General features: G+C 37.6%; 1 protein-coding gene across 1 annotated transcript in view; it reads left to right on the plus strand.

The window, feature by feature from the left end:
• MYO1D (myosin ID) overlaps positions 1-26,367 on the plus strand; it is a 326,201-nt gene that overhangs the window by 134,681 nt on the left and 165,153 nt on the right. The window contains exons 15-16 of the mRNA XM_055323846.1: positions 1,727-1,893; positions 12,040-12,247. Coding sequence (XP_055179821.1) covers positions 1,727-1,893; positions 12,040-12,247 — 375 coding nt within the window. The remainder of the gene's footprint in view (positions 1-1,726; positions 1,894-12,039; positions 12,248-26,367) is intronic.

The raw sequence follows: 26,367 nt of genomic DNA on the forward strand, positions 1-26,367 counted from the left end.
GGTTCTAAGAGTCTCTAGAAAATAAGAGCCCTGCTGACACCTGGATTTTTAGCCCACCAAGACCCATCTCAGACTGCTGACCTCCAGAGTTCTATGAAAATAAATTTATGTTGTTTAAAACCATTAAATTTGTGGTGGTGTAGAAAACTGACCTCTGTGCTTCAGAACCAAAATATAACACAAAGATAAATTTATTGCTTTGCTGGGCAAAGGAGGCTGCAGCAGGCTATGGCCTTCGAAAACCACAAGCCCTTGGGGAGGAAAGGACTGGGGAATTTTATAGGGAAATACAGGATCTTGCAGGTTTTGACAGGAATCCTGTAGGTACTACCAGCCTCCTCCATCACGTCTTTAGGGTGGTACTAGGTTCCTGAAACAAAGGGATAAGAAGGGAGGAGGGGAGCTTTCTGGATGAGGGGGGGAAAGTGACTTTAAAATCGAGTTTTGGGATGCCTGGGTGGCTTAGTGGTTGAGCATCTGCTCAGGGCGTTGATCCCATAGTCCCAGGATCGAGTCCCACATCAGGCTCTGTGCAGGGAGCCTGCTTCTCCCTCTGCCTATGTCTCTGCCTGCCTCTCTCTCTGTGTCTCTCATGAATAAATAGATAAAATCTTAAAAAAAAAAAATCGAGCTTTGCTGAAGCATTAGTGCAGCCATTTTAACTTTTGTTAAACTTTGTGCTTTTAAGCGGTTTCAGTGGTAATCTGTGGTGGCAGGAATAGGAAATGAACACAGCAGAGCCTAGAAAAAAGGGGAAAAGTGGCATTTTTTTTTCATCATGGAAGGCAGCATGATAAATCTGTACTTGGAGCTTCTGGTATTGATGTTGAAAATTCACTTAGAATGCAAGTGACTTCACATTTTTCAAATCTCTCTCCTTGAATTATTTACTACTTCTTTTTACCTCCAGCCCTCAGTGGAGCTCCAAATTGCCTAATTATCTACAGAGGACTCTAACTCTTAATTAAAGTACATCTGTGTATCTGATAGGTAATAGATCAGAGAAAGTTACTCTTTACTCTGGTAAGCAGGATACATTTGACCTCCTTGATTCATCCAGTGATAATTTGTTACCTTCAGCAGACCAGGATCTATGCCAGCATAGTTTTATACTTAAAAGAAGTTATGATCTAATGCATGGTACAAAACTTAATTGGCCCAGAGGGAGAAATTTCTTGCTAGGCTCTTTCTTAAGAGTCACTGACACCTACAGGAGGTGTTGTAACTCTACTTACAAATGTTAATATCTTTTTCAGAAGCACAAACTGATATGATGATGGTGGTGGTGGTGGTGGCCATGGTGGCAGCTGATGCTTATGGAGCACTTACTATGTGCCAGGGCTGTCCTTAGGCTTTATGTTCTTCATTGCAATTCATCTTTACCATTCTCCTGCTTCTTTCTATTAAATTACTCTTTCTGTTACTTTATAACCATCTTTCCATAAATACACATAAACTCAGTGGTTACGTATTTCAGTTATGTACTTTTTAGTTTTATACGGTTCCTGGTGAATCCTAAAATATAATAAAACAAAATTTTAGCTAAATGCACAAGAACTCCCAATCTTGAAGGGAAAGGGAGAATAACTACTTTATTCACAAGTATGCCTGAGAAATTAGAGGCACTGAGCTTAATTTGACACAATTAACACTAATTACATGTTAGCATCCTTAGTTTGGGATTTTTCTCCAGTGAAACTTATCATTTGCTGATTTATTTCTTTAGGAGCCATATTATGTACGTTGCATCAAACCGAACGACAAGAAATCTCCACAGATATTTGATGACGAGCGCTGCCGGCACCAAGTAGAATATCTTGGGCTACTGGAAAATGTGAGGGTGCGGCGGGCAGGGTTTGCCTTCCGCCAGACATACGAGAAGTTTCTTCACAGGTGAGAACAGACTAAAGAACTCTGACATTGACAGTTCCAGAGTCATCCCCACGTATGACAGTGCATCAACGCATATTAGTCTAAGTACTTGTCAAATGAATAAGAGTCAAGAGAACTGCAAATATGAAAGACTTTCTTAGCAAAAGAGTCTCCCTGAGTTTATGGTTTATGGACCATGAGAAAAGATTCATTCTTTGGGGGGAAAATATGGGCATTGTAGTTTGGTAGAAAGAACCTGGACTCAAAAGTTATATCTAGGTTGGAATACTGGGTATGTTACTCATTTGCTGTGTGATCATAGGCTAGGAATTTAATATCCTTGGCTCTGTTTCTCCATCGGTAAAATGTATTTAATAACATTACATCATAAGGCTGTTGTTGCGGGGAGTAAATTAACCTAAATAAAAAAGCCAGGTGCCTGGCACAAAATATATGTTCAATTAATGCTACTTATCCTTACTGATATTAGTAATTACCATAATAACAAAGTATTAAGGAGTTTAATCATGGAGACCATGGAGTTAGTCTACCTGATTTGAATCCTGGCTTTGCCATTTCTTGGTTTTTTGACCTTAGGCAAATCACACTATCTTTCCATGCCTCTGTTTCCTCCTGTGTTAAAAAGGGGTTAATAATAGTAACTACTTTTAGGCTTGCTGGAGAAATAAATGAGAATGTGTGTGTGTGTGTATGTGTGTGCGTGCACGCATGTGTGTTTGTGTGTGTGTGTATAAAGCAGTTAGAATGGAACCTGGCCTGTAGCAATCACTCAATATATGTAAGATATCGTTGCTGCTGTTATTTATTGTTAGTAATGATAATGATAGTTGACAACTGGGACTTCCAAAGTCCCTCATATTCCATCTGTTCATTTATCTCTAAATACTTATTGAACATTTCCTGTGTTCTAGACTACAGATTCCACAGAATAAGAATATATAGATAAAATATTGGGTACTCAGAAGAGTCTCTAAGAAGATAATAATGGCAGGAAAGAACCAGCCATATGAACAGCAGAGGGAACAGCAGATGGGCAGAAGGAACAGGGAGGGAGAGGCTCCACTGTGGTAGTTAAGTGTGGTGTGTTAGGTAGCAAACTTAGCTGTGTGGTTGGAGGCTGCTCAGTGACAGGGCAGGGGTATGAGATGAGATCAGAGAGGTGGACAGGGGCCAGATCATGTTGAATTTTATAATCCAGACTAAACTGTTTAGATTTTGGCTAAATGTGGCAGGAGCCCATTGGTGGATTTTAAGCAGGGAGCAACCCAATCTTATGGATATTTGTGGAGATACTGTGGCTTCTATGTGAATAGGAAGCAAGGAGACATTTAGGGATGTTACTACAGGAGCCCAGGAGAGGGGCCTTCCTAGTGACTTGAACAAGAGCTTATTATAGATCCAACGATAGCAGATCCAGGTTATGTTAGGGGAAGGTTAACCAGGCTTGCTCATGGATTGGCTAGATCAGAGAGGAACAGAGAGGAGTGAGGGATTATGATTAGATTTTGGTGTGGGTGAGCTTACACCATTTGCTAAGATAAGATTGGGTAACAGAAGCTTGAGGAAGAGGTCATGGAACAGGGGCAAGGATGGAATCAGAATTTGTCTCCTGAGTCTTGGGTTTGAAATGGCTACTAAAAATCTCGGTAGAGATATTAAGTGAGCTATTAAAAACACATATCTGGAGTTCCAGAAAGAAGCACAGATTGGAGATATACTGGAGTCATTAGTGTGGAGATGATATATAAATTCTTAGAACTGTATAGAGAAGAGAAGGAGGCTCCTTCAAATATTTAGGTTTGTGATCTGATATGAAGGAATCACCAAAGAGAAGAAAAGAAGCAACCAATGAGAGAAGACATACTAGAAGAGGATTATGTCACAGAAGCCAAGATAAGATGGCATTTCAAGAAGAAAAGCGTAGTTACCATCTCACATGTTGCTGTGCAGTCAAGTAAGATAAAGGTAGAAACTTCAGCATTATATCTGGCAACATAAAGACCAGGGGCAAAAAGTCTGGGCAGAACCCAATTTGAACAGGTTGGGAAAGTGAAGAGAGAAGCTGGATGCCTATAGACAACTTAAAAATTTGTGCTGGGAATGAGGGCAGGGAAGAATGGAAGCAGGAGTGGGATGTGAGGTCAGAAGACATCACATTCTAGGAATGTGTATGCAGGTGGGGCTGATTCAGAACAGAGGGAGAATCCAGTGGTGCAGGAGAAAGGGAGATCATGGTGATTATCATGATATCCCTGGGAAGGCGAGGCCCAGAATCCCACACACAGGTAGAAGGTTTGTTAGCATTTGGTAAGAGCAGGGATGCTTCCCCCATAGCAACAGGACAAAAGGCAGAGAATATGAATACAGATGCAGAAAGGCTCAAAGATTGGCTGATGGCAAAGATGATGTTCTGATTGGATTGCTTCAATTTCCTTAACCAAGCATGAGGTGAGGCTAAGAGTGGGGAGTAAAGATAAGGAGAGGTGCTGTGGGAGGTTTGAGGGGAAATGAGAACAGTCATTTAAGAGAGTGGGAAAGCACAGGTTTGTATGGTAGGATTGTTGTCAGGAAGATCTGAGAGTCCTTGTGAGATACGATGCTATAAATTGAGACCACCAGCATTATTGTTTTTTCCACCAATGTCCAGCCGCTTTTGCACAGAACTGAAAGGGATTGCACTAAATTGAGACTCTTAGAATGAATAAAACACAATAGCCTGGAAAATTCGAACTTCATTTTACACTGATCAAAAGGTTATGCTCAAAATTGGCCATTTGCCTTATTAAAATCATATTCTTTAGATTTGATTTTTCATTTGCTTATTAAGGCTGAAGAGTTGGAATGTTTTTGTGAGCAGAAATGTGTTCATCCTGAGTCTCGATTTCAAAGTGTCAAATTATGTTAGAAAGATTGCTAGTCTGTTGTTATTACCATTAGAATTCTAGCAATTGCTCAGTAAGTTGGTTTTTGAATAATTTGGTTTTTTATTATCACCCATAAAAAATCAACAGAAGTTAAATATTGAACTGAGCAGGGTAGAATTGTGTAACTATAGGGTGGGGCTGACCCGAAAATATTTTATCATGAGACAAAGGGAATCCATGGAGAGTAGCTGAGGTAGGAGAACAGTAAGCAAGCCTGATTTGGAGGAGACAAGGAATTTTATAAATGCATACATATCTTTAACATTTAATTCAGGAGATTTTGGTGTGTTTGTTTCTTGGTATGGGAGACATGCTATAAGGATTGGAATATGTTTTCTAACATACACATAAAAATACAATAGAAAAGATTAAAAAGAACCTGTGAATTTTAAATATGGTGGTCTTAGTGGCATAAGCTTAAATTCATTTCTACTCCAAAAGCATAACCAAATAATGTAAATTATATAAAACCAAGAAAATGCACAGCCACATTATGGAATCAAGAAGGGCGTTTCACAGTGAACCTTGGATATGTAATCCCTCCTAAATATGATGTGAAGCAGATGTGAAGACCCAGTTGTAAGCCAGGGTCACAGTTTTAAGGAAAGACTGCCTTTGCCATTCAGGAAACCATCCTGAATATACTGTTTCTGAGAAGTTTGCCACAGCTACAGCACCAGGAGGTAGCTGCAATGGTCAGGACAAGTGACACCTCCATAGCTGCAAAGGGGACATTGTAGGCATGATGGCCAACACCCAGGAAGCAAAAGTAGCCATGTTTTAAAAGACCAACCAAAGCTGGGATGTACACAGAAGGACATGTAGAAGTAGACAAGATAACAGCAAAACGTCTGAGAAAGACCAGACCATGAAAAAGAGACAGTTAGCTCAATAAATATCAAACCTTACCCCCAAGGAACCAGAGCAAGGAGTAAATGGCACTGGAATAAGCCTACTTAATATTTTCAGAGATATAAAGGAGAAAATTATGATCCTAGAATAAGAATATGAAGTCAGAAACAAGAACAGGTAATTACTGGAAAGAATAATTAGAGATTTGGAAAATGAAAATCAGATTAAACACAACTGAAGAGAGCATTGTCCATCAGTAGGAGAATGAGTCAGCAACATGTCGTATGATTACAGTGCCAGCTAAGGGGATGAATGGCTGATGTAGCAACATAAATGAATGACACATCATGTCAAAAAAAGATAGTCATGAAAGAATATATCCTTCATGCTGCCACTTATGTGGAGTTCAAGAACAGATAGCCATCAGAACTGTGGTTGGTTCCGGAGTGGAGTGGGGGAACTGACGGGAAAGGAGAAGGAGGCACTCTCTGAGATTATGCAGATGTTCTGCATCTTGATGGGGTGTCAGTTTCATGGGTGTATACATTTTTCAAAATTTGTTGAACTGTATACCTGAAGGTGTGCCTTTACTGTATGTAAATTTTACCACAATTTAAAAAAATTACAGTAAACCTTTTTTTAAAAACAAATTGGTAAACTGGAAGATCAAGTTGAAGAGTTTTTGCAGATCTCATCACAAAGTAAAAGAGATGGGAAATGCTGAAATTCAGGCAGTGTGTAAGGTCGATCCAGAAGTGCCAGCACTTGTTCAACAGGAGCATCTAAAGGAAAGAGAGAGAAGAGGGGAGGAGCACTATTTGAACAAATAGTGGCCAGGAATTTTCCTGAACCAGAAAAAGACAACAGTCTTCAAATTGAAAGAATATACTGAGTGTAAAGCATGTGAATCCTTAAAAAATGAAACATACCTTATGGTCACTTTTAGAATGTTAGAGATAAAAGAAAATACTTAGAGCTCCCAGGAAAAGACAAAGTACTACCAGGGAGTGAGAATCATACAGACATCAGACTTCTCATTAGCAGCATTTGATGCAGACAGACAAAGCAGCAATATCTTCATAGTGACAGGGGATGAACTTAATGCTTAGAATTTTATTCTATGCTGGGGATGCCCGGGTGGCTTAGTCGGTTAAGCAGCCAGCTCTTGATTTAGGCTCAGGTCATGATCCCAAGCTTTGGGCTCCATACTCAGTGGGGAGCTTGCTTGAGGACTCTCTCTTTCTCTTTCTTTCTCCCTTCTCCCTCTCTCTTCCTCACTCCCCCCTCTCCCCTCTCCCCCCTCTACCCCTCCCCTACTCACACAGGCTCTCTCTCTCTTTCTCTCTCTCAAATAAATAAATCTTAAAAAAAAAAAAGAATTTCATTCTATGCCAAATTATAATTTAAGAGTGTGAGTACAATAAAAATATTTTCTGACATATATAGGCTCAAAAAGTTTACTATTCAGAGATCCTCTCTGAAAAATCTTCTAGAGCAAAAGGAAAAAACAAATGCAGAAGAGAAAAATGGAATGCAAACACTAATATTAAATAAATAAATTAGTGAAACTATTTTTAAGATCTAAACGTGTCCATTGTAAGTGGGAAAAAGCCTTTGGTAAAAATTGAACAAAAATGAAAATTGAAGTGAAAAATACAGAGAAGTAAAGACTTTTGTACTGTTTATGGAAAAGATAAAGATGATAATTAACTAGACAGGAAAAAATAATCATATATTTTCATATAAAAATATACTTTTTATATATTAAAAATTTTAAGACAATGATAATAACAGTGGCTAACAATGTGAAGTGCTCACTATATATCCCAGGCACTGCCTTTTTTTTTTTTTTATTTCAGTTTCTCAACCTTATCATCAAGACTCACTGCCTCCCATCATCAATATTTATTGAGCATTTACAGTGTACTAGGCACAATAGAACATACAGAAAACATTGTCCCTGCTCTTGTGGAGCTTACATTCTAAAAGAAAAAAAAAATACACCTCTTTTAAAATGGTATTTTTGTTTGGTGTTTTCTGCAAGGTTCTGAGGAAATAGTCTATAGGTTGAGCTTTGGGTATAACTTAGCCCCATCTTTATTTAAAGAGAGGAAGAGGAAGGATTTTTAAAGGCAGACAATGGCAGACCATTCAGGATAGGTAGGGCTTACAAGGAGATAAACACAGTCTCATCAAGGAAGGAGAGATTTGCACTGCTTTGAGAGCCCTACAAGTAGTAAGTCACTGAAGGTGACAACCAGATAAGGCAAGGATGGTACCTTCCATTTTTATGCAGATGAGGAAATGGAGGTACAGAAAGGTTGAGTAACCCCAGGTCACAGAGCCAAATAGTGGCCTTTAGGAGCCTGATTTGAACTCAGGCAGTTGCCTTCTGAGCTTACCATCAGTGTATTGGCTCCCAATTGAACAGATGGCTTTCAAATCAAAGGAGAAAATAAAATGAAATAAAACTCAATATCCAAGATAAGAACAATAAAAAGCAGCGGCAAGAAAGTGTACCTAATAGAAAATATTTTAAAAGTTGAGACATTGGACACATGTTAATAATCAAAATACATGTGTTAAACCTACCTTTTAAAAGACAGAATTGGCAAGACAAGTCTGTCTAATTGATGATTATGTAAGTTGAGAATAGGTCGTCTCTATAGAGTCATCCAGGAAGGGTGCTGTGTGAGACCGTGGAGTGTGCATCTGGGAAAAGAGCCTGTTTCTACTCTGCAGACTTTATCTTCTACTTTACATAAAATGAATTTGTTCAGATTGAGAAATTGCCATGTTATTTTATTGTCATACCAGTTAAACTAACTAGCAGTGGAAGTGGTTAAACTAACATACAGTGTGTATTGGACTCATGGTACTAAAATGTTCAAAATTTGGTAGTTTAACATACAGTTAAACTAACATACAGTGTGTATTGGACTCATGGTACTAAAATGTTCAAAATTTGTTGAACTATATACCTGAAGGTGTGCCTTTACTGTATGTAAATTTTACCACAATTTAAAAGAAAAAGAAAGATTTTTCCACTGTCAGTTTTTGCTTTTAGATTCTACAGGTTTATTAAAGATAGATTTGAACCTAAATTTTTACTTGTCACTTTTCTTTATTTTCATTTCTTTTATTGAAAAAAGAGAGAGAAGGATTTTAAATGTTCTGATAACCTTAAAAGCTGTTCAAGTCTTTCAGGGAGATAATACTAGTTGTCAGGAAGCAGATGAATTCAGCTTTTTATTTTTTTTTAATTTTTATTTATTTATGATAGTCACAGAGAGAGAGAGAGAGGCAGAGACATAGGCAGAGGGAGAAGCAGGCTCCATGCGCCGGGAGCCCGACGTGGGATTCTATCCCAGGTCTCCAGGATCGCGCCCTGGGCCAAAGGCAGGCGCCAAACCGCTGCGCCACCCAGGGATCCCGAATTCAGCTTTTTAATTCACAAGTTCAGGATGCTAGTTTGTGGGAGAACTGGGGTCATGTCATTTCACCATTGGGAAGAAAGGAAGAATGCCTACGCTGAGCATTGTGGCAGGTGGTTATTTCCAGCTTCTGTCATATGCCTAAAACTTCAAACACCCCATTACTACAAACACCCCATTACTACCTGTACTATAGCCCAAATGTTGGATCTTATTCTGGCTCTACAACGAATTTGGGATGATCCTGATTTTGTTTCCTTTTTTCACGTGATATTACCTCTCCCTTCATATTTGAACTCTTTCATTTGGTTTCTGTTTCTCTGCCTATCTGGCAAGGGAGTGGTAGGCTTTCCAATGTATAGAGAGAAATAATGGGGATTGATGGTTGATGAAAGAATATCAGTAAAAGACTAAAGGATAAGAAGGAGCCAGCCTTTGAAGTAGTAGATTAAAAAGCATTCCAGGCAACGGGAACAACATAAGGCAAAAGCTCTGATGCAAGGAAGAGGCAACCACACTACAGGACCCTAAAGAAGGCCAATGTGATTAGAGTACATAGTGCTGACGCAGGAGAGCAGTAAAAGATAAAAATGAGGTAAGGCATTCTAGGAATGTACTGTAGCAGCTGAGTTAGCAGAATGGATTGGGAAGGAACTGGAAAACAATTTGGGAGCCTATTGTAGTAAGCTTGATGGTGGCTTGGATTAGAACTGTGGCAGTAAAGACAAGAGTAGTTGAATTTTAAGTATATTTCAGAGGTAGACCCAGTAGGATTTGATGATGAATTAGAAGGACTGATAGAAAAGAGAAGGGATCAAATAACAATTCTGGCTTTAGTAACTGAGGGTGTTGAGGTGGGAAAGTGAAAGAGAAATGTAACACGCCCTCAAGAGTTATTTAGGCATTGTGTATATACATCTGCAGCTCAGAACTGAGAGCTGGGCTATGGATAATAAATTCATGAATTGCAAAATAAAGTGGATGGAATAGATGAGGTGACATGGGGAGGTCGTACATAGAAGATAATCTGTTATGGACCTTGGGGTACTCCAACATTTGGGGTTCCGGTAATGGAGGAGCAGTAGCCAGAAAATGAGATTGAGAAGAAATATCCAGAGAGACAGAAGGAAATCAGGGAGATCACGCTGTCATGGAAGCTAAGAAATGAGAGATCCATCAAGAAGAAGGGATCAGAAGCCATTTAGGTACCTATTATCTCAGCAAGAAATGTGTGAAGCCCTATGAAGACCATTTAAAGACTCCCAAGGGGCACAAAAGTAGACTTGAACAAGTGGAAAGACATCCCTTGTTCTTAGGATGGTTCAACATCATAGACAGATTTAATGGCTTTAATGTGGGAACCCAATAAAAATACCAGCAAGGATCTGTTTGTTTTGTGATTGTTTTCCCCTGGAACTATGTAAATTGATTCTAAGGTTCACATAGAAAAATAAGCAGGCAGGAATAGCTAGAAAAAGACCTTTTAAAAAGAAAAAGATGAGGGACGCCTGAGTGGCTCAGCAGTTGAGCGTCTGCCTTTGGCTCAGGGCATGATCCCGGGATCGGGATCGAGTCCCACTTTGAGCTCCGGCGAGAAGCCTGCTTTTCCAAAACTCTGCCTGTGTCTCTGCCTCTCTCTGTGTGTGTCTCTCATGAATAAATAAATAAATCTTTAAAAAAATTTAAAGTAAAGAAAAGGATGAGAAGAGACCACCAGATATTAAAATATACTTAAGACATCTAATTAAAACCACATGGAACTGATGCAGAGCTGGACAGACGGCAGTGAAACAGACCAGGGTGTCCAGAATTATACTGAAGTACATATGAAAGCATAGCATATGATTAAAATGCCATATTAAATCACTTTTCAGTAAATAGTGTTGGAACAACTGGGTAGCCACTTGTCAGAAGGTAAGATTGGATCCACACCTCACACTGTATACCAAAATAAAGTGGATGAAAGATTTAAATGTAAACAGTGAAAACATCTGACTACTAGAAGAATAGGTAAATGAATTACTCTGTAATCTGAGTGGGAAGAGGAGCCTTTCCTATATGGATTAAAATTCAGATGCAGTATAGGAAAAGAATTACTGGACTTGGCTAGATGTGTTAAACAGCTTGGCATTGGGGGGGGGGGAGAAGTACTGTGGTTGGCAGCCTTCTTGGATGGTCACAGTGTTCCCACCTCTTGGCACTCATCATCATGCCCTTTGCAGTACCCTTCCCTTGAATGTGGGCTAGCCCTAATTATTTACTTCTAGAAAAATGGAATTTGGCAAAAGTAATAGAAGGTCACTTTTGAAAGAAGGCTGTGACCCTATGACTTCCATCTTACTCATTTTCACTCATGAAGAAGCTGGTGTGTAGCAAGCTGCCTTACAAGAAGCCAACTTGGCTACTTGTACCTAGAAACACAAATGGTTTTTGTATATTGATCTTACATGCTTAATTTTCTTTTAGTGGTAATAGTTTTCACCCAAATATCTGCTTCATTTCCTTTGAAGTGACTTATAAATAATGTTAATTTTGTTCCTTCCCCAATCATACCAGTTTATTTATTGGTCTCTCTATGCTGGCTGGAAAACCCATGATTGAGGCATCCTTGTCTTATTTCTGTGCATAAAGAGAATTTGTAAAGGTTACCCATTTTACGAATGATATTTGCTGTAGGTTCTTGGTAAATTAGCCTGTACTAGATTAAGGAAGTACCCTTCTATCGTTACTTTAGTAAGAGTCTTTATCATGAGGAGTGTTGTTTCTTATTAAAGTCTTTTTCTACATCTCTTATCAGCTTAATGAATAGAATTCATTATTAAGGGTTTTTTTTTCCATCTTTGAAGTGTCTTAAATTTATTAAATTGTCTTTCTGCATCTATTGAGACCATAAGGTTTCTCTCTCTTAATGTGTACCCTGTTCATTTTTCACACAGATACAAGATGATCTCTGAATTCACCTGGCCCAACCATGACCTCCATTCAGACAAAGAGGCTGTCAAGAAGCTAATTGAACATTGTGGTTTTCAGGATGACGTAGCTTATGGGAAAACCAAAATTTTCATTCGAACACCCCGAACACTGTTTACCTTGGAAGAACTCCGTGCCCAGATGCTCATAAGGATTGTCCTCTTTCTACAAAAGGTAATTTTATATTTTATATATAAGGATCGGGTCTTGCTTTTATGTTCTTAAAAATTCGTTGGATGTTTTCTTTGATGTTCACAATGGCATATTCTTTGTACCTATGCATATCTTAGAATGTTTTCTGTTGCCTTCACACATGGAAAATTTATTTGGCTGCCTGAACTCAAAATTATTCTATCCTCAAAACTCGAGATGTTTTATCTTCTGGTATTTAAAGTTGGAGAGATTCTGAAGCAGCCAACTTTTTATCTCTTATAATTAACTGGGGTTTTTCCCTCAGCCTTACTGGGTAAAGAACTTGTTTTTAATCTTGTAATTCAAAAGTTTTGCCAATGTGTTTAACACCCCTGCTCACCATCATTACCCAGCACCAGAATTTGAGGAGTGGGAGTGCTGACTTAAAGCTCATTAGATCACAGTAGCAATCATCATTATTCAGTGTGTGTGTGGTGGTGGGGGGGGCGCTTCTTACTTCATTCACTCACTCCTGTTTTGTTTTGTTTTTATCCGCCATACCCATTTCCAAGCCTTCCATATGAACAATTTTAATATTAAAAAATTATATATGTAACTTTTTAAAAATACTGTGTCTCTGTGAGATGTATATTTTCTATGGGATATATACCAGGAGAAAAGTTGCTGGGTCAGAGGGTGTACACAGACCCGATTGGTCTAAGTAGTGCCTGTTTTTTCCCCGGAAGGACTGCCAGTTTGCACCAGCTCACTCAGGGAGTTACTGTGTGCCCACATCCTGACTAGTAGCATCCAGTCACCTCAGTTTTGCAAGACTAATACGTACAATGATATCTCACTGTTGCTTTACATTGTATTTCTCTGGTTACCATTGAGCCTGAGCATCTCATTAAATGTGTATTTGCTTTCTTCCTATAAACTGCTGGATTGTATCCTTTTTCCATTTTTCTCCTGGAGCTGGTATCATTTTCTTGTTAACAAGCAGGAATTCCTTGAGTATTTTGGACATTAATCACTTACATTGTTAGACACTTTAAATACATTTTTTTTTTTAAAGAGGGAGAGGGCGGCAGGGCAGAGAGGGAGAGAGAGACTTTAAGCAGGCTCCAGTGTGGACACAGCCTGACACAGGGCTTGATCTCACAACCCTGAGATCATAACCTGAGCATAAACCAAGAGTTGAATGCCCAATGACTGAGCCACCCAGGAGCCCTGAAGAGAATCCTTAATTTTGACATCATCAAATTCTTCAATTCTTCGTCTTCGTCTTAAATTTTGTTGGACAGGGCTTTCCTTGTCCTCAGGTCACAAAGATACTAGCCTCTGTTTTCTCCTCTGAACTGTATACTTTCATCTTCCACATTTAAGTCTTGAATCCATTTAGAACCTACCTATATATGTGGTTTTGCACAGGAATCCAATTTTATTCTATATGGTGAACCATTTTCTCAGTACCATCTACTAAACAATATGTCCTTTTCAGTTTGATTTGTGGTGCCACATTTATCATATGTTGTCATGTGTATATATTCTGTCTCCGAATGTTTATTTATACCATTGCCATTTTTTTACAATGATGCCACATTGTTTTTATTACAGTATGTCTTAGTGTTTAGTAGGAGAAGTCATCTTTTTCTTACTCTTTATGAAGGTGGATTAATTTACATATATACCTTATTATGCAACATAAATGTTAATGTGTGTTTATTGGGTTCATTAAATTCAACAATAATTTTTATTAGGATTGCATTGAATTTATAGATTAATTTGAAAGAATTAACATTTTTACAATATTAAATCATCTGAAGAGTACAGAATAGGCTTATTTAAATCAATTCTTTGACCTTTAGATTTAGAAAGGCCTTCAGGGTCAATTCATGGTTAATTCCTTATTGTTTTTGTTACTGCTATGAATTTTTTATTCTATATCCTGGTGTTGATACAGAGAAATAATACGGGCTTCTGTTGACTTACCTGTATCCAGAGTGAGACCTTGTTGATTGTTAGTTTTTCTGGGGAAGTGATTATATCATGTGCAAATAATGAACTTTTTTTTTTCTTCCCTTCCAATTGTTTCTAAGTTTTGGTCTCTTTTATTTATTTTTTTCAAGAACTTCGGAAAATCTCTCAAAATGGAGTACTAAATTCTATTTCATCCTGAGACAATTTCCTTCTCTTAACTGAGTTTTTTTGTATTGCTTTTGCTCAGTTCTGTTTTACGCAGGTTGGGTGTCTGTTTTCTGTTTGCCATGGTGAATTATTTTCACATATCTGTTCTTCCATATATTCAAATCCTTTATTTTGATCTTCAATACTTACCAATGGTATTTTGCTGTTGTTCTTTTGGCAGATCCAAAACTTTGCTTTTCTTCTTTATACCCCTTGAAGAGATTGACACAGGCTCAGGGTTTGGCCCTGACGAGAGTGACCCTCCCTCCCCGTTCATTTGGTACAGTCCTGGTTTATGACTGTTGTCTCTCGTACCCCTTTTGCTCTCAAAAGTGTCACTTTTGATATGGATAATTATGGATAATACATTGTATAGTTGCCTACCTTGAACTTTCTGTCCACGTTGTTGCTGGTAGAATCCTGTTCTTACATCTCCTGTCGCAGTTTGTTCGCTTCCTCCACAGTTGACGCGTCCCACAGGCTTTCATCTTACAGCTCTGCTAGTCATAGATTGCATGCCCAGCCCCGTGAGCCAACTCTTGCATAGTAGGTATGCACACCTACTACAGTTCTTCCTTTCTCTGTCCTCTCTACAGCACCTCTGCTTTCCTTCTGGTGAGAAATCATGATTTCTATTTAGAAAAGGGAGATGCTAAAGGAGAAAGGATGTCTACTTCAAAAGCTATCACCTAAGCCATGGGAGAAGAGCTGTCCAGTCTGCTCAGTGTTGTAGATCTTGAATTTCTGAACCATAAAGCAGTGGAGCAGGAAATAAAATAAGGATTTTCCTCTGAATTCTCAGGCAGACTATAGGTGATCTAATGATTTGTTCTTTAAATCAACTCCACGGGCCATAAAATTATTGGAAATTTCTCTCAGCTTCTAGGAATAGGTCATTAGTCACATACCTTTTCATGTGCTGTTTATTTTTATTTTCTTCTGTAACCTTACAGAAATGGAACAGGAAGTTAGGGGAGGCAGCATCAAGAGATGCTTTTTTTTTTTTTTAAGATTTTATTTATTTATTCATGAGAGAGAGAAAGGGAGAGGCAGAGACATAGGTAGAGGGAGAAGCAGGCTCCATGCAGGGAGCCCGATGTGGGACTTGATCCAGGGATTCCGGGATCATGCCCTGAGCCAAAGGCAAGGCTCAGCCGCTGAGCCCCCCAGGCATCCCAGAAAATGCTATCTTAAACCAGAATCTCCAAAAATTGACTTTTATTTTTCCTTTTTAAATTAAAAATAGCTTTATCTTTTTTAATTGTATGATTATACAATTAAAGCATTACTTATTGCAAAAACAAATTCAAATCATATAGAAAAGTGTAAGAGAAACCATGGAAAATCACCTAAAATCCCACCATCCAGAGATCACAAGCCATTAACGTTGTGGTGGTCATCCTTTCTAATATCTTTCTGCGCATATCAACATGTACTATGATATAAATGAGATAATTCGTGTGGTGATTTTTTTTATGAGCACATTTCTCTTTTTTTTTAAATAAGATTTTGTTACTCTTTTTCCAATATTTACCTTCTCTGCCCACATCTCGTCCTGCCACGTATGTCAAAGAGTCCCTAAGACCACTTCCAATTTTGGTAATTCACCAGAAGGATTCACAGGGCTCAGCATATAGTTGTACTCATGAATTAAATTTATTACCGCAAAAGGATACAAAGCAAAATCAGCAAAGGGAAAAGGCACATGGGGCAAAATCTGGAGGAAACCAGGAACGAGCTTCCAAGAGTTCTCTCCCAGTGGAGTTGCATAGGACATGCTTAATTCCTTCAGAAATGAATTGTGACAACACGTGCTAAGTGCTGTCTACCAGGGGAGATCATTAGAGACTCAGTGCTCAAAGTTTTTACTGGGGATTGGTTATGTAGGCACCCTCTGACTAACATGTGCTGAAATCCCAGACTTGAGAAGGAAATCAGATATGCAGCATAAATCCTGTTGTTTGCACAAGCAATATAACCAAATAGAGCCACTCTTATCATTTACGGAAGGTTTTATATCAGCATATAAAACTACCCAGTCAAGTTTGCAGACACTGGCCAAGGGCCAACTTTGGAATCAGGCTTTTCTAAGGATACAGTCTCAGGCCTGCTGTGTTAACTCCTTTCTATATACTCCCACTATCTTCCCATAACTTTAATTGACTTCCTTATACATGTAGGAATACTTCATCCTGTGTACTAGATACTTCTGTGCTAAAGCCTTCATTCTATGCACTGGATTCCCATGAGAAAGATTATTGCTTGAAGGGTGTACATGTTTGTAATCATCATACATACTAACAGTTCACGTTGTGTAGCCCACAACATAAGTGAACTTCTTTTCCCTAATGTTTTTTTAACTACAGTGACTTTTACCAGGCTTTTGGACTCTTTCCATTCTTATGAGTAAGAAGTAGTAACTCATGTCTACTTTAATTTTGTATTCCCATGACTCTTCATGAGGGTATGTTTATTGTCCTTTTTGGATTGCCTCTTCAGTTATTTGCTTATTTGTATCCGTGGCCCATTTTTCTCTTGGGTTGTTTGTCTTTTTCTTATGAACTTGTGGGAGCTGTTATCTCTTTATGTATTGCAATTATTTTTCCTAAGCTATCATTTGTCATTTGAATCCATTTAAAATATACTCTTTGACATGAAATTTTCCACTTAATATTTCTTATCTTTTTTTCTTTGATCTTTGAGTTTCTTCAAGAAAGTTATGGATCCGGGATTTAGTTTTTATAATTGGTATTATATAAGGGTCCAACTCTGTTGTTCCAAGTTAAAAGCAAGCTATTCTAATTCAGTTTATTTAAAAATTCTTCTTTTTTCCACTAAATTAAAAGTCTGCTTTTGTCTAACAATAAATTCCCATATATACTTGAGTCTATTTTCAGGACTTACCATTTTATTCCTTTGGCAATTCCTATGCCAATATCATACTGTGTTACAGGTTCTAACGTGTGAGAACCTAGCTTTCAGGTTATTATCTCACCTTTTCTGTACCTCCAGAGAGATTTAACGGCAAGTTGGAAGTGGCAAAATCAATTATGTTAACTAAAACCAGAACCTCCAAAATTGTTATTCTTAGAGGAACAAACTGCAAAACCAGAGATTACAGAAAAGATACAAATTGGATTACTTTCTGATTCATAAAAAAGTGTGTATTTCCACACTGTAACTATATAAACCTCTAAGTATTCAGTATCAAGAATTACAGATAATTTGTTTAGTGTATCTTGTTCATCTTTATATACTTGGTCATATGCTTGGCATTTTAGGAGATTATGAAATTGTTACAAATATGTTGGTTTTTTGGGGCGTTTTTGATGTTGTTGTTGATTTGTTTGTTTTTTAAAGAAAGACCATCCTAGGGGCACCTAGATGCACAGTCAGTGGAATGTCCAACTCTTAGTTTCAGTTTAGGTTGTAATCTCTGGAGTTCTGGGATTGATTATGTCAGGTTCCACACTAACTACAGAGTCTGCCTAAGACTCTCCTTCTACCCCATCCTACCCCCTCTCAAATGAATAAATAAATCTTTAAACAAGAAATAACCATCTTAGGAGTGCCTAGGTGGTTCAGTCCATTAAGCATCCAACTTTTGGTTTCAACTTAGGTCATGATCTCAGGGTCGTGGGATTGCACCCCATGCTGGCTCCATGCTCAGTGCAGAGTCTGCTTGAGATTCTCTCTCCCTCTCCCTCGGCCCTGTGCTTGCTTTCTTGCTCACTTGCTCTCTCTCTAAAATGAATAGATAAGTCCTTCAAAAAGAAAAAGGAATCATCTAGAGTTCAAAGACTTTTATTAGTTTTGTAGTACCTAAGTAGTAGCAATACAAATTCATGCAGAAAAATGAAAAATATACAAATAATTTTATAGCTTTAAAATACAATTTTTATATTAAATATAAATGAAATCATGTCACCTAGTTATGTAATACTTTTTTGTCCAATCTTTACATGAGTAAACATTATTTGTGTATTTATAAGAGCCTTCTTTGTCCTTAATTTGATTTATTAGAGCTTCCTTAGTCAATCTGCTATCACTGGATGTTTAGGTTTTTCTTGTTTTTCATTCTGTAGGTCCCACTACAGTGCACAGCTCTGCTTATCTAGAGCCGTGCCTAACCCAGAGTTCAATACATATTAGCTATTGTCATTACTACTCATACTGTTATTACTACTTGTAAGCACATGTCATTATCCTTGATTATTTTCTTATAATAAATTCTCAGACAGAAATTTTTGGTTTAAAAGATACACACTTTTAAGATTTTCTGTACCCATTGTCATACAGCTTCTGGAAAGATTGGACCAATTTATGCTCCCACCAGCTGATGCATGAAAGAGCTGGACTACTCACTGAAGCACTAGATATTTTTATTCTTATAAACACCCTTTCTGAATGACCTAAAACCTGAATGTTTTGCCTGAATATTGAAAAGAGCTTTTATACAAAACCCCAATTGTTGTGTACACATTTTTTATGTCTAAAAGAAATGAATCGGGATAGCCAGTGAGATTTTTTTAAGACCATACTTCTGTTCCTTTCATAATACATAATTGCTTCACTTACCCTCTACATATGAGTCTGTGTGTGTTCCTTACATCACATTTGAATGAGAAATCGGATAAGATGGTGTTTCTAGGCAGCACTGAAGAACTATTTAAAGTTTTCTCAATTATAGCTTTAAGCAAGGAGGTGCTGAGAGATCAGTAGTCAGCTCAGCAGCACGTGGGGCTGAGTTGACGTGTGTAATGAGTAAGTGTGTTGTGAGGCTAATCTGTCAAGTTGGTTTTTTTGTAGCCTTTTTCCTTTTTCAACTTGGACTTGACTGGTTTTGGCTTTTTTATCATTTGTCTTCTATGTATTATGTTCATTAATTCTCAGAAAATAAGACATTCATTTGTTGCATAGTTGGGGAAACCTTGAGGAAGACAATAATTTCTAATAAAATTTTTTATGAAAATATCACACCAGATGCATTACAAAGAATCATGATTCTCTAATATTCTGTACACATTCTGTTTAAAATATGTTGCTGTCTTGGGAAAGGAATGGGTAATGGATCCTCTCAAGAAACTCTCCCTTTTTGGTACGTATATAGTTTTAAATTTATGTTTTTACTTTAAGGAGTGACACTGTCACTTTGATCAGGCCAAGATCAAAACTGTCATATAAGATGATATGAAAGATGGATTCTCAAAGGGAAATAGAAAATATGAGGGAAGATTCTCTTTTGTGTGGCCATTAACAAATTTGGAATAGGTTAATGGATTTGAAGAATGGGTTTCTTGACCCATCTATAGGACAGATAGGTGCTTTTTTGAATTCATCTTCATTTGGGAAAATAGCCCTTTCTTAAAGGGTATCTATAGTTGATTGTAAATAGAGAACTTAATTAGTCACCATATGACATACTGGGACTGTTTCAGATCACACAGCTTTGATCCTAGCTCTAGGAATAGAATTATCCTTTCCAGTGTGCTATAGTGTAGTTAAGAGGTCAAGGCCCTTCTTATGTCACATCCTGAAGGCTACTAAACATAGACCTTCTCTCTTAAAGTAGTATCTTAAAGCTTTAATCATTTTCCTCCAAGCAGTTTGTGGGTACCCTGTGATTGCATTTAAGCTCACAAATGCGACAGCTGCCAGTCCTTTGGAAATTTAAATCATGCTAGCCCCCTGACTTGCTTCACACTACATGCTATGAGTTTTCCAGCTTTTATTTCATCCTATATGTGGCCCAGAACTTGTAGCACCCATGGCACTAGGAACTGTGGAGTCCACAGTCAAGTTTGAGTCTAAAGTCAGTTGGTAAATTTCTCTTGTGAAACTATAGACATGTTTAGGTTGGAAATACTAGAAGCTTCACACTCTAAGTATTCAGATCTGTTGGCCTCGTATGGTCCAGAGGCTCCCAGAGTTTTATTTTTACTTGTCTGGTAGCTTCCTGATTCAAATATGGTAGTGGTTTGATTATTAGGCCATAGCAAACTTGGCACAATTTCATAAGCCAGATATGGGGGAACAAAGGAATGACTGGAGAAAAAGGGTGGAAAATAAGGAGTGTGAGAAAGAGGTTATGATAAAGCTGAGGAAGGAGGAAAAGGCCCTCAAGCTAGTAAGAGAAAATATTCAAAATGTGGGCTTAATTCATGTGTGATTGTTTCCAATTTTACGTGGAGTTCAGGAGAGAATTATAGGGGAGTTGGTGATCTTTTTTAAAAATTCAAAATAAGGGATGCCTGGGTGGCTCAGTGGTTGAGTGTCTTTGGCTCAGGTCATGATCCTGAGGTCTGGGGTCAGATCTAACACCAGGCTCCTTGCGGAGAACCTGCTTCTCCTTCTGCTTCTATCTCTGCCTCTCTGTGTGTCTCTCATGAGTAAATAAATAAAATCTTTCTTTTTTAATTTCAAAATATATTTGTCATTCTGCTGACAAACTGATACTGTGAGAATATTATACAAAAATAAGGCTACCTATTTTTATCAATACACCCGCAGTATTTAAGCATGTTGTATATAATGTTTGGTTAAAAGTATACAGAAGCATTGAAGATTCAGCATGCTTTTCAGATGGCACATGGGAAAATTTCTTCTTGTTCTTATTTCAGTACTTCTGGGCCACTGCCCTCAAACTGGCAATCATGTTTTGGGGAGGGGACCACACTGCTGTAAAGCCTCCCTTGTGAAATTTCTTAGGGTGGTGATACTGGACATCCTTCAAATGTTCCTGAATTTACTGAGAAGGCTTCTAGTGAGTTTTATTTATGCATGCTATGAAGTAGATACATTTGAGCACATTAAGGAGGTATCCATCTATTTCCCATTCTGTTAAGAACAGTACTTTCGGGCAGTCTGGGTGGCTCAGTGGTTTAGTGCTGCCTTCAGCCCAGAGCGTAATCCTGGAGACCCGGAGTCGAGTCCACGTTGGGCTCCCTGCATGGAGCCTGCTTCTCCCTCTGCCTATGTCTCTGCCCCTCTCTCTCTCTCTCTCTCTCTCTCTCTCTCTCTCTCTCTGTGTCTCTCATGAATCAAAATCTTAAAAAAAAAAGAATAGTATTTCAAAATCAAAAATAGATTTTTTTTAAAAAAGAATAGATGTCAAACTAAATAGAATTACTTCTTTGTAGGGATCAAGATGCTCATGTAATTTTTTTTCTCTTTTGAGCTATCAATTCTGAGAATTGTACTAATCAATTCAGTGTCAATATTGTGTTTGCCTCAGCAAGATAACCTTCTTTTCCCATATTTTGGAACAGTCTAATAGCATAGGAGTTAATCTATTCGGGTTGAATTTCCCTGTGAAGACATGTAAGAGGGGGTATTTGTTGGATGGTAACTTTTTTTTTTTTTAAGATTGTATTATTCATGAGAGACAGAGAGAGAGAGAGAGAGAAAGAGGCAGAGACACAGGCAGAGAGAGAAGCAGGCTCCACGCAGGGAGCCTGATGTGGGACTCGATCCCAGGTCTCCAGGATCAGGCCCTGGGCTAAAGGCGTTGCTAAACCGCTGAGTCACCTGGGCTGCCCCATGGATCGTAACTTTTAAACAACTTTCTCTAGCTCTTCATAACAATTGATGTGTTCTTATTTAGTATTATGCATGGAATCAGTTTGGGTGGTTTATATTTTCCTAGAAAATCATACAGGTTCTCAAATTTAATTGAATAGAATTGAACAAAGTAATCTTTTATGTTTCTTTTCATTTCCCCTGTGTCTTTAGTCATTCCTTCTTATTTCTTATTTTGTGTATTTGATTTGTACTCACTCTCGTTTTTCTTTATCAACTTTAGTTAATGGTGCATTTTACTGGTTTTTTTTTTCTTAATTAACCAGCTCTCTGACTTATTCATTCCACCATTTTTTAATTTCTAACTTATTAACTTTACTTTTTATCTTCATCAGTTCCTTCTTTTGGAATGGAAAAAGCAGAAACAAGCAGGAGATTATCTTTTCTCTGACTTCTAGCATTGGATGCTTCATGCATTTTTTTTCTTTCACATTTATTAATAATGGATATGAAATGTGTTTTTAGAACTACTTTTGCTGTGTCTGTAAGACCTGATATATTATCATTTAAATATTTTTATGTTTAGATTTTCTCTTTCCCAAAAAATTGTTAAAATTTTTTTTCCAGGACACCTGGGTAGCTCAGTGGTTGAGCATCTGCCTTCAGCTAAGGGCATGATCCCATGTCTGGGGATTGAGTCTCACATTGGGCTCCCTAAAAGAAGCCTGCTTCTCCCTCTGCCTATGTCTCTGATTGTCTCTCTCTCTCTCTGTCTCTCATAAATAAATAAAATATCTTTTAAAAAATAAAAAAATAAAATTTTTTCCAATTTAAATGTTTATTATTTATTTTTCTTAGTTGAGAGATAATTGTACACAATGTTACATTAGTTTTGGGGGTACAGGGTATTGATTTGACAAGTCTATATGCTGTGCTGTCCTCCCCACAAGTGTAGATACCATCTCTCACTGTAGAACACTAGCACAATATTATTGAGTATATTCCTTATGCTGTACCTTTTATCCTTGCAATTTAGTCATTCCATACGTAGAAACATGTGTCTCTCACTCTTCTTCACCCATTCTGCCCATCTCCCTATCTCTCTCCCCTTTGGCAACCATCAAATTCATGGTTCTGTTTCTGTTTTGTTTTTTTTTTTAAGATTCCAAATATAGATGAAATCATGCAATATTTGTCTTTCTCCAGCTTATTTCAGGTACCATAATATCATCTAGGTCCATATATGTTGGCACAAACAGCAAGAGCTCATCCTTTTTATGGCTGAGTAATATTCCAGTGTGTATGCATTCCACATCCTCTTTATATATTCCTCTATTGATGGACACTTGGGTTGCTTCCATATCTTGACTATTGTAAATAATGCTGCTATAAACATAGGTTTGCATGTATCTTTTCAAATTAGTGTTTTCATTTCCTTTGGGTAAATACCTGGTAGTGGAATTATTGGATCATATGGTATTTTTATTTTTAATTTTTTGAGGAGCCTCCATACTGTCTTCCACCGTGGTTGCTCCAGTTTGCATTCCCACCAACAGTGCACAGGGATTTTCTTTTCTCCACATCCTCATCAACACTTATTATTTCTTGTCTTTTGATTCTGGCCATTCTGACAGGTGCAAGGTGATATACCTCATTGTGATTTTGATTTGCATTTCCCCAATGATAAGTGATGTTGAGCATCTCTTCATGAATCTGTTGACTATTTAAAAATATTTTAAAAATCATTACCAGGCAATTCATGTTTTATTTCATTTTTTAGTTTGTTAGTGATTTTTAGTTTTACTGCATTATGATCATGGAATGTTAGGTATACAAAACTCTAGTTTCTGGAACTTATTAAATTTGGGGGGCCTAGTAGACAGTCCATCAATGGGGGGTGTATAACTTGAAAGAAGGTATATTTTCTCTCTCTTTTTGGACATTTTTATTATGAAACATTGCAAATACTTGCAAATGTAGAAAGAAGAGTTCCTTTGTTCCCTTATCTCAGCTTCAACAACTATGCTCTGCTTCAGTACTGCCTAGTACTTACCTCATGCTTTTATGGATGTTGATTTGGTTTGGGTTCATGTTTTTTCAAAGGAGATCCCAGCTCTACTATCATTTTACCCTTACATACCATTATAATCTCTATGGATAAGGACTTTGGCGTGTCACTCTCATACCACTTAAAATTAATAATAGTTCCTTAACATCACCTAATATGTAGTTTGTGTTTATTGTTCCCCATTGACTTAGAAATGTCTTTTCACAGATTGTTACGGGTAGGAGCCCTGAAGCTGAGGCATCTTTGAGAATGGAATACATTAGTCTTTAACATATTGTGATTTTCAGTGACATTTCATCTTTAAAAATAGTATGTTTTAAAGGCAGCTCAAGTATCATAAGGACTGCCATGGTTGGTCCTAACTAACTATATTATTATTTGTATATTCGTGTACTTACTTGCTAAATTTGCACTTTATATTTTTATGGGTGGGGTTATATTATAGTATATTATAATATTACATATTATGGTTGGGTAATTTAGAAAGATCTTGTGAAAGATTAAAAGTAATTCATTAAAACATAAACATAGAGTAAAAAAAGTAATTTCTAAAACTGAGAATACTATCATAGCTATTAATTATAAATAGTCTCAAAGGTTAGCATAGACCTGAGTATAATAATTTTGTAAATCAGCCAAAAGAAAAGTGTGAATAGAATCATTATCTGAAAATTAGATCCTATTGGCTTAGTTTTTCATTTGCCCCTATTCCCTGATGTGTCATTTTTTGTGAAACATTGTCACGGAGCAGCATGAAGCCATGGGGGCTTTCACATCATTTTCAAACAAAGCTTATTGACTTCTTTGTGAAAGCAGTCAAGTGTTTTCTTTCTCAGACTAAAATCAAAATAATAATCTCTCATAGAAAATTGATTACTTTTGCCCTTAAAGTTTTGTAGCAAAAAAAAAAAAAAAGTTTTGTGGCATTTTTTTTTCTTTTGAGAGAGAGTAAGCGTGAGTTGGGGGATAGGCAGAGAGAGGAGGAGAAGCAGACTCCCTCCTGAGCAAGGAGCCTGACATGGGGATCATAACCTGAGCCAAAGGCATTTGTTTAACCGTCTGAGCCACCCAGGCACCCCTTGCCTTTAAAGTTTAAAAAATAAATAAATAAATAAATAAAAGTAAAGTAAAAGGATTTGCTAATGCAGTAGCTAATCTTTGCTAAGGGACAGGCAGTGTTTGGGGCACTTGCTACATATAATGAGTGTCTAGTATTTTCATTTAGTAGGAAAGGGAACTAAAGCCACTGAGTGCCTGAGTATCTCCCTGGAGGTTACATGGATGGTGAATGCCAGAGCTGGGACCTGCCGCTCATAGGCCAGCCGTCTGCACACACTCTTAACCACTGTTCTCTTTCACCACAGTGGCATTTTCTAGAGTGTCCTCCTTGTAGGAAAAACAGGTACGACTTCCACTGTTGAAGAAAAGTTTATAAAAATGATGGTGGCATCATGGTCAGAGAGGAAGAAAAATATGATTTGGCAAAATTCCTTTATTAAAGGGCATTAGTAGACATAGAGTGATGTCTGAGTCATTTACTACTAAGTATGTGAACTAATATACATTTTGACTACAATTGGAAAGAAACACATGTTGAAAGGATGAATCAGTTCTTGACATAAGTATGTACAGTAATGAAAAAAGTAATCAGTGACTCTGTTTTACTGAGAATATAGGCTCTAGGAGAAGAAATTTTTATTTGTTTTGGTAAAGGTGATTTTTGACCTCTGAGTAGGTTGGGAAAGATGTGTTAGGATGACTATAGATAAAGCATCAGCTTACTTACAGGAAGGAGGGGAGGATATTGTGGCTTCCAGAATCAGTTATTCATTGCTTCATTCATGGGGAATATTTCTGGTCAAAATATGCCACTTGACCTTGACTAAACTGTTGAAAGGACTAAAGAAAAAAATATGCCTTTGATCGAATGGTGGTCATTGACTATATGTCTGTTCAGTATACGCAAGAAGCAGGTAGCACGTGTCTTTCCCAACACTGTGAGATGTTGCTGTGTGGGAGAAGAGTGCTCATATGCATTTTTAACGAAGTTATAAATCGAGTTTGTTCATTCATTACTAAATAGGGATATAAAAATGAACAGTGTTCTACCCAGGAGAAGCTGACAACCTAGTGAGAAGGGAGATGTGCTCACACTCCAACCAGGGGAATGGTGTAATTGAGACACTCTGGGGTGTGGAATCATTGCCAGGTGGGCTCAGAGGGGAGACCCTGAACTACCTAGGCCGAGAACAGACGGCTTTCAGGAAGAAAAGGTACTAAAAAAGTTTGAGAACCACTCTGTTAGATTTACATTTTACTGGAAAATCATACATGGCTGCAGTGCAACCTGCAATGGCAGGATTAAATTTAGATTTAGCTTGAATTTTAT

Source organism: Nyctereutes procyonoides, unplaced genomic scaffold (assembly GCF_905146905.1).
Source record: "Nyctereutes procyonoides isolate TBG_1078 unplaced genomic scaffold, NYPRO_anot_genome, whole genome shotgun sequence".
NCBI lineage: Eukaryota > Metazoa > Chordata > Mammalia > Carnivora > Canidae > Nyctereutes > Nyctereutes procyonoides.